Source organism: Haematobia irritans, chromosome 1, assembly GCF_050003625.1.
Source record: "Haematobia irritans isolate KBUSLIRL chromosome 1, ASM5000362v1, whole genome shotgun sequence".
NCBI classification, from domain to species: domain Eukaryota; kingdom Metazoa; phylum Arthropoda; class Insecta; order Diptera; family Muscidae; genus Haematobia; species Haematobia irritans.
This window is the reverse complement of record NC_134397.1, coordinates 24835914-24848759: the sequence shown is the minus strand read 5'-3', so window position 1 is coordinate 24848759 and position 12846 is coordinate 24835914. Positions and strand designations below refer to the sequence as shown.

Here is a 12846-nt window from a genome sequence, read left to right as displayed (position 1 = left end):
TCCATAGAAAATCTTGTCAAACCTGTTTTCTATAGAAATAAGAATTTTACAAAATTTTATTTCTGTAGAAAATTTTGTCAAAATTTTATTTCCATAGAAAATGTTGTTAAACTTAAAGAAATAAAGTTGTGACAAATTTTTCTACAGAAATAAAATTTTGACAAAATTGTATACAAAAAAAAAAAATTGTAAAATTTTTATTTCTATAGAAAATTTTGTGAATTTTTTTATAGAAAATGTGGTTAAAATGTTATTTCTATAAAAAATTTTGTCAAAATTTTATTTCTATAGAAAATTTTGTGAAAATTTTATTTCTATAGAAAATATTGTCAAAATTTTATTTCTATTGAAAAGGCCACCAAAATCTCCGGATCTAAATCTGGTGGACTTTTGACAATATTTTATTTCTGTAGGAAATTTGGCAAAATTATATTTCTTTAGAAAATTTTGTCAAAATTTTATTTCTGTCGAAAATTTTGTCAAAATTTTATTTCAATAGAAAATTTTGTCAACATTTTATTTCCATAGAATATTTTGTCAAACCTGTTTTCTATAGAAATAAAGATTTTACAAAATTTTATTTCTGTAGAAAATTTTGTCAAAATTTTATTTCCATAGAAAATGTTGTTAAACTTAAAGAAATAAAATTGTGACAAATTTTTCTATAGAAATAAAATTTTGACAAAATTTTCTATAGAAATAAAATTTTGACAAAATTTTCTATAGAAATAAAATTTTGACAAAATTTTCTACAGAAGTAAAAAATTGACCAAATTTTTTATAGAAATAAAATTGTGACGAATTTTTCTTTAGAAAAAAAATTTTGTAAAATTCTTATTTCTATAGAAAATTTTGTCAATTTTTTTTATAGAAAATTTTGTTAAAATGTTATTTCTATACAAAACTTTGTCAAAATTTTATTTCTATAGAAACTTTTGTCCAAATTTTATTTCTATTAAAAAGGCCACCAAAATCTAAATCTGTTGGACTTTTGACAATATTTTATTTCTGCAGGAAATTTGGCAAAATTATATTTCTTTAGAAAATTTTGTCAAAATTTTATTTCTGTACAAAATTTTGTCAAGCTTTTTTCTATAGAAATAAGAATTTTACAAAATTTTATTTCTGTAGAAAATTTGGAAAAATTTTATTTCTATAGAAAATTTTGTCAACATTTTATTTCCATAGAAAATTTTATCAAAATTTTATTTGCTTAGAAAATTTTGTCAAACCTGCTTTCTATAGAAATAAGAAGTTTACAAAATTTTTTTTCTGCAGAAAATTGTGTCAACATTTTATTTCCATAGAAAATGTTGCTAAACCTTTTTTCTATAGAAATAAGAATTTTACAAAATTTTATTTCTATAGAACATTTTGTTAAAATTTTATTTCAATAGAAAAAATTGTCAAAATTTTGATTTCTATAAAAAATTTGGTCAAATTTTTACTTCTATAGAAAATTTTTTCAAAATTTTAGTTCTATAGAAAATTTTGTCAAACTTTTATTTTTATAGAAAAATCTGTCACAATTTTGTTTCTTTGAAAAATTTTCTCACAATATATTTGCCAACCTTACTGACCGAGGCGCAAAAGTTCATCAAATTGAGATCCGGAAATGTTGGTAGCCATTGTGTTATAGAAATAAAATTTTGAGAAAATTTTCAATAGAAATAAAATTTTCATATTATTCGATCTTTTCTATAGAAATAAAATTTTGAAAAAAATTTACAATAGAAATAAAATTTTGTCAACATTTTCTGTGGAACTAAAATTTTGACAAAATTTTCTATAGAAATAAAATTGTGAAAAAATAATTTATAGAAATTAAATTGTGAGAAAATTTTTCAAAGAAATAAAATTGTGACAAATTTTTCTATAGAAATAAAAGTTTGACAAAATTTTCTATAGAAATCAAATTTTGACAAAATTTTATTTCTATAGAAAAAATTGTCAAAATTTTGATTTCTATAAAAAATTTGGTCAAATTCTTACTTCTGTAGAAAATTTTGTCAAAATTTTATTTCTGTAGAAAATTTTTTCAAAATTTTATTTCTATAGAACAATTTGTCACAATTTTATTTCTTTGAAAATTTTTCTCACAATTTAATTTCTATAAAATATTTTTTCACAATTTTATTTCTATAGAAAGTTTTGTCAACATTTTAGTTCTGTAGAAAATGTTGACAAAATTTTATTTCTATTGTAAATTTTTTCAAAATTTTATTTATATAGAAAAATCGAATAATATGAAAATGTTATTTTTATTGAAAATTTTTTCAAAATTTTATTTCTATAACACAATGGCTACCATCATTTTCGGATCTCAATTTGTTGGACTTTTGTGCCTAGGGTATTTTGGAGAGTAAGGTTGGCAAATATAAATACCAAAGTTTCGATAATCACTCGGTGGTGCTTCGAGGGGAATAGACCAAAAGACCACAGGGCCACTTTCGTGTGATGGTTTTACCGGCCGATTGGAGACCATATTTCGTGACAGAAGTAGCCAATTCGAATAAATCTAAACTGATTCTAAAATATTTTTCGACATTTTTGCCGTTTAATAACAAAATTGAAAAATAACAAAATATAGCACTTTAGGGAGCCACCGTGGTGCAATGGTTAGCATGCCCGCCTTGCATACACAAGGTCGTGGGTTCGATTCCTGCTTCGACCGAACACCAAAAAGTTTTTCAGCGGTGGATTATCCCACCTCAGTAATGCTGGTGACATTTCTGAGGGTTTCAAAGCTTCTCTAAGTGGTTTCACTGCAATGTGGAACGCCGTTCGGACTCGGCTATAAAAAGGAGGTCCCTTGTCATTGAGCTTAACGTGGAATCGGGCAGCACTCAGTGATAAGAGAGAAGTTCACCAATGTGGTATCGCAATGGACTGAATAGTCTAAGTGAGCCTAATACATCGGGCTGCCACCTAACCTAACCTAACCTAGCACTTTAGTTTATAGCCACCCTGTATGTCCAATATAATATACCGTTAATTGGAAAACAGTTTTGTGTTCTTACTAAATTTTTTCACTAATAAAACAGTGGTATTTTTGCAAGAATTTTGAAATATTTCTGGTTACACTTACCAATTGTTTCTGCAAACTGGCTGCATCACCTCGTACTGGACCCATGCCCAAGGTCGATAATTCGGTATCTTTGCGTATGACCCATTCGGTAAGTTCACGTAAGGTCAAAAGCAAAGCATTCCAATGTTCTGAGTTATTCTCCAAACGATTTCTGTAAAGAAACAAATTGTAAGAAAATGGAAAAAATGAGTGTTAAAATCCTTTCATAAATTAATGGCAAACAAATAATAATAATAAAAAAGGAAAATTAATCTCTGTGCTCTTCGTTTTTTCCTTTTTGAAATTAATAAAGCAAAAACAAAAAATCAAAACTGAAATCTTATTTAGCCTAAAGAAATATGGCCATTTCTTATCACTTTTCTTCACATTGTTTTTTTGTCTTTTATTTTATGATGGAGACTTTCCACTAAGTTTATGACCCTTATATTACTTGGTGCTACTTGGTCTACTGTGTAAGGGGCCATTAAGGGTTCACAAATCCATTGGCGGGGACTTAAGAAATTTTATGTTACAATTCTTGGTCCTCTTTTAATTTTTTCTTTCTTTCTGGGCTACTTTTCGCCTTGCACTTCTTTTCTTTATCTTTAGAATTTTTATGGTGTGGACACCATAAAAAGACTGTCATCGTCTTGTTATCCTTAAAAGGACATCTTTTTATGTTTTTGCTCGTGCACATAAAAGAATTATAATTGAAATAAGAGATTAAAGGCAAAGATTAAGTATATTTTTAATTACTACGCTTAGATGGGCTGGTTTGTACTATAAAAACTAAAGTAAAATGTGATGCATATACTTTTTTTTGTTGTAGAAAATCTATAGAATAGAAAATGATTTTCTTGGCAATTTATAGATATTTTCTTCCCATAGAAAAGTCCAAAAAGTTGTATTGAAAAAATAAAATCCAAGGTAATTGAGAAAATGTTTTGGACATGTTTTCCATGTAAAAGAAATGCTTTGGTTTTGTGTATTCAAGCTTAGAGGAAGATAAAATCATCAAAGGCTAAAGGTAAATAGGTCTGTTCTTGAAAATTGAGCTTGAAGAAAAAATTTGAAATAACATATTTTCTAATTAAAATCACAATTATGACAACGTTTTTGTGATTTCCCCATATCAAAACATTGATATCATTTTTAGTAAATCTATTATTCTTTTTAAATTTAGACGAGGCTACATTTTCCTAGTCTAAAGAAGCTTTTCAGTAATGTCATCCATAGGAGTTTTCAGGATCTGAATTTATTTTTCTCTTAATATATGCAACAAACACAAACATCTTTAGAGAAAATCTTCTTTAGAATTTCCTAAACTTTTATTTATTTTCTCTCTACGTAAATCACCACATGGCCAAGGAATATTTAAGATGTAAGATATTTATTTAGCAAAACTTCTTCAAATCCATTAGGGACCAACCACACGTCCACATTTATATTCTGTAAAAATTTTATAATTTTGTCAATATTTTATTTCTATAGAAAATTTTGTTAAAATTTTGTTTCAATACAAAATTTTGTCAAAATTTTATTTCTGTATAAAAAAATTTTCAAAATTTTATTTCTATAGAAAATTTTGTCAAAATTTTATTTCTATAGAAAATTTTGTCAAAATTTTATTTCTATAGAAAATTTTGCCAAAATTTTATTTCTATAGAAAATTTTGTCAAAATTTTATTTCTATAGAAAATTTTGTTAAAATTTTGTTTCAATAAAAAATTTTGTCAAAATTTTATTTCTATAGAAAATTTTGTTAAAATTTAATTTCTATAGAAAATTTTACTAAAATTTTATTTCTATAGAAAATTTTGCTAAAATTTTATTTCTGTATAAAAAATTTGTCAAAATTTTATTTCTACAGAAAATTTTGTCAAAATTTTATTTCTATAGTTAATTTTGTCAAAATTTTATTTCTATAGAAAATTTTGCAAAAATTTTATTTCTACCAAAAAGATTGCCAAAATTTTATTTCTGTAAAAAAAAATTTGTCAAAATTTTATTTCTGTATAAAAAATTTGTCAAAATTTTATTTCTATAGAAGATTTTGTAAAATTTTTTTTCTGTATAGAAAATGTTGTTAAAATTTTATTTCTATAATAAAAAATTTGGCAAAATTTTATTTCTATAGAAAATTTTCGTACAATTTTATTTCTATAGAAAATTTTATTTAGTATTTCCTTAATTTTTATTTAATTTCTCTCTACGTAAATCATCCTAGCCAAGGACTTATTAACATGTAAGATATTTATTTAGCAAAACTTCTTCAAATCCATTAGGGATCAACCACACGTCCACATTTATATTCTGTAAAAATTTTATTTCTTTAGATAATTTTGTCAATATTTTATTTCTATAGAAAATTTTGTTAAAATTTTGTTTCAATAAAAAATTTTGTCAAAATTTTATTTCTGTATAAAAAAATTGTCAAAATTTTATTTCTATAGACAATTTTGTCAAAATTTTATTTCTATAAAAAATTTTGTCAATATTTTATTTCTATAGAAAATTTTTTTAAAATTTTGTTTCAATAAATAATTTTGTCAACATTTTATTTCTGTATAAAAAATTTGTCAAAATTTTATTTCTATAGAAAATTTTGTCAAAATTTTATTTCTATAGATAATTTTGCTAAAATTTTATTTCTATAAAAAATTTTGAAAAAATTTTATTTCTGTATAAAAAATTTGTCAAAATTTTATTTCTATAGAAAATTTCTTCAAAATTTTATTTCTATAGATAATTTTGTCAATGTTTTATTTCTATAGAAAATTTTGTTAACATTTCACTTCAATAAAAAATTTTGTAAAAATTTTAGTTCTGTATACAAAATTTGTCAAAATTTTATTTCTATAGAAAATTTTGTCAAAATTTTATTTCTGTATAGAAAATGTTGGTTAAATTTTATTTATATAAAAAAAAATTTGGCAAAATTTTATTTCTATAGAAAATTTTCGTACAATTTTATTTCTATAGAAAATTTTCGTACCATTTTATTTCCTTATAAAAAAATTCTCAACTATCTTTAGAGACAATTTTCTTTAGTATTTCCTTAATTTTTATTTAATTTCTCTCTATGTAAATCATCATAGCCTAGGACTTATTCATATGTAAGATATTTATTTAGCAAAATTTTTTAAAATCCGTTTGGGACCAACCACACGTCGACATTTATATTCTGTCAAAATTTTATTTCTATAGATAATGTTGTCAATATTTTATTTCTATAGATTTTTGTTAAAATTTTGTTGCAGTAAAAAATTTTGTCAAAATTTCAATTCTGTATAAAAAATTTGTCAAAATTTTATTTCTATAGAAAATTTTGTCAAAATTTTATGTATATTCTATAAATAATTTTGTCAATGTTTTATTTCTATAGAAAATTTTTTCTAAAATTGTATTTCAATAAAAAATTTTGTCAAAATTTTATTTCTGTATAAAAAATTGGTCAAAATTTTATTTCTATAGAAAATTTTGTCAATGTTTTATTTCTATAGAAAATTTTGCTAAAATTGTATTTCAATAAAAAATTTTGTCAAAATTTTATTTCTGTATAAAAAATTTGTCAAAATGTTATTTCTATAGAAAATTTTGTCAAAATTGTATTTCTGTATAAAAAATTTTTCAAAATTTTATTTCTACAGAAAATTTTCGTACAATTTTATTTCCTAATAAAAAAGTCTCAACTATCTTTAGAGAAAATTTTCTTTAGTATTTCCTTAACTTTTATTTAATTTAGCAAAACTTCTTCAAATCCATTAGGGACCATATTTATATTCTGTCAAAATTTTATTTCTATAGAAAATGTTGTCAAAATTTTTTTTCTATAGAAAATTTTGTCAAAATTTTATTTCTATATAAAATATTTTTCAAAATTTTATTTCTATATAAAATATTTGCCAATTTTTTTCTATATAAAATATTTGTCAAAATTTTTTTTTCTATATAAAATATTTGTCAAAATTTTATTTCTATAAAAAATTTGTCAAAATTTTGTTTCTATTTCTATATAAAATATTTGTCAAAATTTTATTTCTATAGAAAATTTTGTCAAAATTTTATTTCTATATAAAATATTTTTCAAAATTTTATTTCTATAGAAAATTTTGTCAATATGTTATTTCTGTATAAAATATTTGTTAAACTTTTATTTCAATAAAAAATCTTTCCAAATTTTATTCCTTTAACAAATTTTATCAAAATTCTATTTCTATAGAAAATTTTGCAAATTTTAGTTCGATAGTAAATTTTCGTTCAATTTTATTTCCTTATAAAACAAAAGTCGCAAATATCTTTAGAGACAATCTTCTTTAGTATTTCCTTAACTTTTATTTAATTTCTCTCTACGTAAATCGTCATGGCCTCGGACTAATTAATATGTAAGATATTTATTTAGCAAAAACTTCTTCAAATCCATTAGGGACCAACCACACGTCCACATTTATATTCTGTCAAAATTTTTTTCTATATAAAATATTTGTCAAAATTTTATTTCTTTAGAAAATTTTGTCAAAATTTTATTTCTATATACAATATTTATCAAAATTTTATTTTTATTTCTATATACAATATTTATCAAAATTTTATTTCTATAGAAAATTTTGTCAAAATGTTAGGTTAGGTTAGGTTAAAGTGGCAGCCCGATTAAGATTCAGGCTCACTTAGACTATTCAGTCCATTGTGATACCACATTAACTAAAAGTACCTATTACATATGGGCACTTCTAGTTTTAACCGCTGAACCTTCTTGATTATTTTTCTTTGTTGAACCAACCAGATTGTTCCAAAAATATTAGCAGACTGCTTAAGTTAACGTTTTCCAGATCCGCCAGTAATCTGAAGCTATATGCTCCTAAAAGTTGCTTGCGCTTTACACAAAATGCAGGACACTCACACAAGAGGTGTTTAATTGATTCTTTTTCCTCCGCATCATGACAGCTCATACAATAGTCATTATACTTCGCGCCAATAGTTTTTGCAAAATCTCCTATCAGGCAGCGACCCGTTATAGCAGATATCAGGAGTGATATCTGACGTCTCGAGAACATTAGCATATCTAGTGTGCGGTTTAAGTTGAAATGGGGCCATATTTGCTTGGTGTCGTTACAACCCTTGCAATTCTCCCATCGAACATTTGCCATCATAACAGCCTTCTCACGCAGTAAGAGCTTGCAGGTGGCCAGAGGCATACCAACAGATTCTAGTTCCCCTGGAATATGTAAGGTAGTCCCTAGCCTTGCCAACTCATCCGCTTCGCAGTTCCCCGGTATGTTCCTATGGCCAGGCACCCATATTAGGTGAATATTGTACTGCTCAGCCATCTCATTGAGAGATTTGCGGCAATCGATGGCCGTTTTCGAGTTGAGGAACACAGAGTCCAAGGATTTTATTGCAGGTTGACTGTCTGAGTATATATTAATGCCCACATTTTTTGGAACATTACTTCTCAGCCAATTCGCCACCTCTCTTATTGCTAATATTTCAGCCTGAAAAACACTACAGTGATCAGGTAATCTTTTCGCTATTCGAAGTTCCAGATCTTTAGAATATACTCCGAAACCCACTTGGCCATCCAATTTGGAGCCATCAGTGTAGAAATCTATATATCTTTTATTCCCCGGGGTCCGTGTACACCACGCCTCACTGTTGGGAATTAGAGCCTCAAACTTTTTGTCGAAAAGTGGACTCGCCAAAGTGTAATCCACTACGTTAGGCACATCTGGCATTATTTTGAGGACCGAACTGTGACCGTAACTTTTTTCCGACCACAGCGATAGCTCGCGCAACCGCACAGCCGTTGTTGCCGCTGACTGTTTGGCCAAAATGTCTAAAGGCAATAGATGCAGTATGACATTAAGGGAGTTTGTTCCTGTCTTGCTGAATGCACCTGAGATACACAAGCACGCCATACGCTGAACTTTGTCTAAACTTGTCGGCTGGTGAAGTGCCGGCCACCAGACTACAACACCATATAGCATTATAGGTCTAACCACTGCCGTGTATAGCCAATGTACAATTTTTGGTTTTAGTCCCCACTTTTTCCCTATTGCCTTTTTGCACGAGTATAAAGCTACCGTTGCTTTCCTCGCCCTTTCTTCAATATTAAGCTTAAAGTTCAGCTGTCAAATATTTTGTTAAACTTTTACTTCAATAAAAAAATCTTGCCAAATTTTATTCCTTTAACAAATTTTATCAAAATTTTATTTCTATAGAAAATTTTGCCAAATTTTAGTTCGATAGTAAATTTTCGTATAATTTTATTTCCTTATAAAACAAAAATCACAAATATCTTTAGAGACAATCTTCTTTAGTATTTCCTTTACGTTTATTACATTTCTCTCTACGTTAATCATCATGGCCAAGGACTAATTAATATGTAAGATATTTATTTAGCAAAAACTTCTTCAAATCCATTAGGGACCGACCACACGTCCACATTTATATTCTGCTCTAATTTGTCCAGCAATTATGAAGCTTATTTGCTTCTTGTCTCTGCTAGTAGGTGTTATTAATGTCATACTGATGATGATGGTGTCTTGATTCCTTCATTTATCCACACTTTCACTTTTATGCTATGACGAGGTTACTCATAATATTTGGCGCCATCACCAAAAACAATAAACAAATGTTTGTCATTAGCATTATCATTAATTTTTAGCATTTTCATTTTGAAAGAAATCTCCTGAATGCCCTTTGTCACATTCTTTAATACCTTTGGTCCATGGCTTATAAGGATAGGAGAGGGCATATGGTTTTATACTTCTATACATGTGTATGTAGGTGAGTGTTATGTATATGTATGCGATTTATCTTCTGTAATTACTTATCTTGTAAGTGTATGGATGCTTCAATAAAAGCAGACACTAAATTTCACACACACACACTCATATATAAATATTATGCTCATGTATATATTCAATTACTCGCTAAGACACACATACACACTTAGTCCTAATACCTCTAAGGATACATGGACTTTCTCTTGGGACCATGTAATAATGGATTTGCTTGTAAACACAACAAATGCTGCAGCCATTATCCTTGTAACCGTGGCAATACATCCAAAACAAGAAAGGTTGTATTGGACTCTTGAATGGCTTGGTAAGTTTGTGTGTGTGCGCGTATGTGTAAATTGTCTTCATTTAACCACATGCACTGTCAAATGTCAATGACAGCCAATGTTTTTTTTGTGATAGTATTTTTGCCTACATTTAGAAAGAATATAATGCTCTTCCATTCTCCCTTCCCTCACTTACTCACTCACTCCCTCTCTCTATGGTGAGAATATCTCTTTTCCTCATTAAGTTTTTGATTATAAACATTACTAATTGTTTCTCCTCAACAAAGTCAACATCTTCAACTAGCCTTTGTCCATGTGTTAGTATGTGTGAGAAAGTCTATTCAATTCTTAAACATTACATTACCATTCTCTTGTCTTGTGCAAATGATGGCCTCTATACCTATCTAATAATCTCCCATCAGAGTCATCATCATACCAAAATAATGATGTTAATGATGGCGTTGATATTATGGGCTGACTGTTTGCTGTTGCTGCGGATGCGGCTGCTGTTGATGATGTCTTCCATAATGAGTATCAAAATGATATTACTCAACACAGGAAATTAAATTCTTGTAGCTTTGGGTTATTTTCTTTGTTGGTCTGTTTCATTTCACATTTCTTACATCAGAACATCTCACAAAAAACCACACACAATATTACCCTCTCTCAATCTCGCTCTTTTTATCTCACACACATCAAGAGTATTTCCCAATCTCACAAATATAAAAGAATTCATGAACAATAGCGCCAATCAATTTGTCCATAAGGCATATAGTCAAATTTTCTCTCTGCAGGAGGGATAAGCACCTATAATAAAACTAGGGTAAAGATTGTTTTGTTCCCCGGTTCTATGTATAAGAATGTAAATGGTGATGGCTATTTCACTTATTTTTTTTATGGGGGCTAGTTTTGTGGTTCTTATGTGGTAATGTGCCTATATTTAGGTACTGCGTGGCGAAAATATATCAGAAAATTTATATTTATGCTGATGACCATTGAGTTAAGATAACAAAAAAAAGAATGGCTTTAAATTTTATTAAGGTGAAATTAAAAAAATTCTGTGCCAGTGATTTTACTGTTTAGATTTTGTTCAATGTCTTGAAAGATATTGAGAATTGACGATTTTTATTAAATAGTTCAAAATGCAATTCAAAGAGCCTTTCTTCTATATCCATAATAGAGGATCTCCTTAAAAAGAGACATATTTTAGCCAAACCTTAAAATTAAATCTGGAATTTTGAGATAAAATTCTACTGCAACTCCTCATAAAACGAGAAAATTTTAAAATGTGACATAGACAGAAAAACATATTACCAAAATTTTTCAAATTAAAAATTTGATTGGTGGTGAAAAATTAAATAATTAAAAAATTAAGTGACACAATTAAAATGTTAATCAAAATAAAAGTTTAATTTAGTTAAGAAAATTATTGAATATTTTTTATGTTTTTAATGTAAAAGCGATAGCCTCAGTTAGCATTTTAATTAAATTAAAAAAAATACATAAAATTCAAAAAATAATTAAAAATTCTAGTCGAAATAAATAATCAGTGGTCTATTATATTTGCACTCAAATCCAAAGATAATTATGATCGGAAAATCTATATGAAAGTGCTAAATCATATGAACTTTTAAAATTAAATAAAAAAACAATTACGGGCTTAAAATCAGCAGGGCCTAATCTTAAATATTAACGACCATGATTAACATAATATAATTGCTAGCTTTGAAAACTTTTCGTTGGGTTACTTGAAAATATATAGAATTTCAGATGGATTTAATGACAGACACCCGGCCAAGCAAATATATATACGAACATAGAAATTGGGAGACGTTACATATGGGGGATATACCAAAACATGGGCCGATCTACGTCAGCTACACATATTTACGGACCCAAAATACCTGTTTTCAGGCAAATTGTCTAGAAACCATAGAAATAAAATTTTGACAAAATTTTCTATAGAAATAAAATTTTGACAAAATTTTCTATAGAAATAAAATTTTGACAAAGTTTTCTATAGAAATAAAATATAGACAAAATTTTCTGTAGAAATACCATTTTGACAAAAATTTTCTGTAGAAATAAAATTTTGACAAAATTTTCTATAGAAATAAAATTTTGACAATTTTTTTTTAGAAATAAAATTTTGACAAAATTTTCTAAAGAAATAAAATTTTGACAAAATTTGTTATAGAAATAAAATTTTGACAAAATTTTCTATAGAAATACAATTTTTGACAAAATTTTTTATAGAAATAAAATTTTGACACAATTTTTTATAGAAATAAAATGTTGACACAATTTTCTATAGAAATAAAATTTTGACAAAATTTTCTATAGAAATAAAATTTTGACAAAATTTTCTATACAAATAAAATTTTGACAAAATTTTCAATACAAATAAAATTTTGACAAAATTTTCTATACAAATAAAATTTTGACAAAATTTTCTATCGAAATAAAATTTTGACAATTTTTTTTTAGAAATAAAATTTTGACAAAATTTTCTAAAGAAATAAAATTTTGCTAAAACTTTCTATTGAAATAAAATTTTAAACAAAATTTTCTATAGAAATAAAATTTTGACAAAATTTGTTATAGAAAAAAAATTTTGAAAAAATTTTCTATAGAAATACAATTTTTGACAAAATTTTTTATAGAAATAAAATTTTGACAAAATTTTCTATAGAAATAAAATTTTGACAAAATT

General features: G+C 26.2%; 1 protein-coding gene across 8 annotated transcripts in view; it reads right to left on the bottom strand.

Annotated features, from left to right (window-relative positions):
* The window catches only part of Dys (Dystrophin), a 913182-nt gene that overhangs the window by 260604 nt on the left and 639732 nt on the right, over positions 1-12846 (bottom strand). For all 8 annotated transcript variants that reach the window (XM_075289613.1, XM_075289609.1, XM_075289607.1 and 5 more), the window contains one exon: positions 3089-3239. In XM_075289613.1, coding sequence (XP_075145728.1) covers positions 3089-3239 — 151 coding nt within the window. The remainder of the gene's footprint in view (positions 1-3088; positions 3240-12846) is intronic.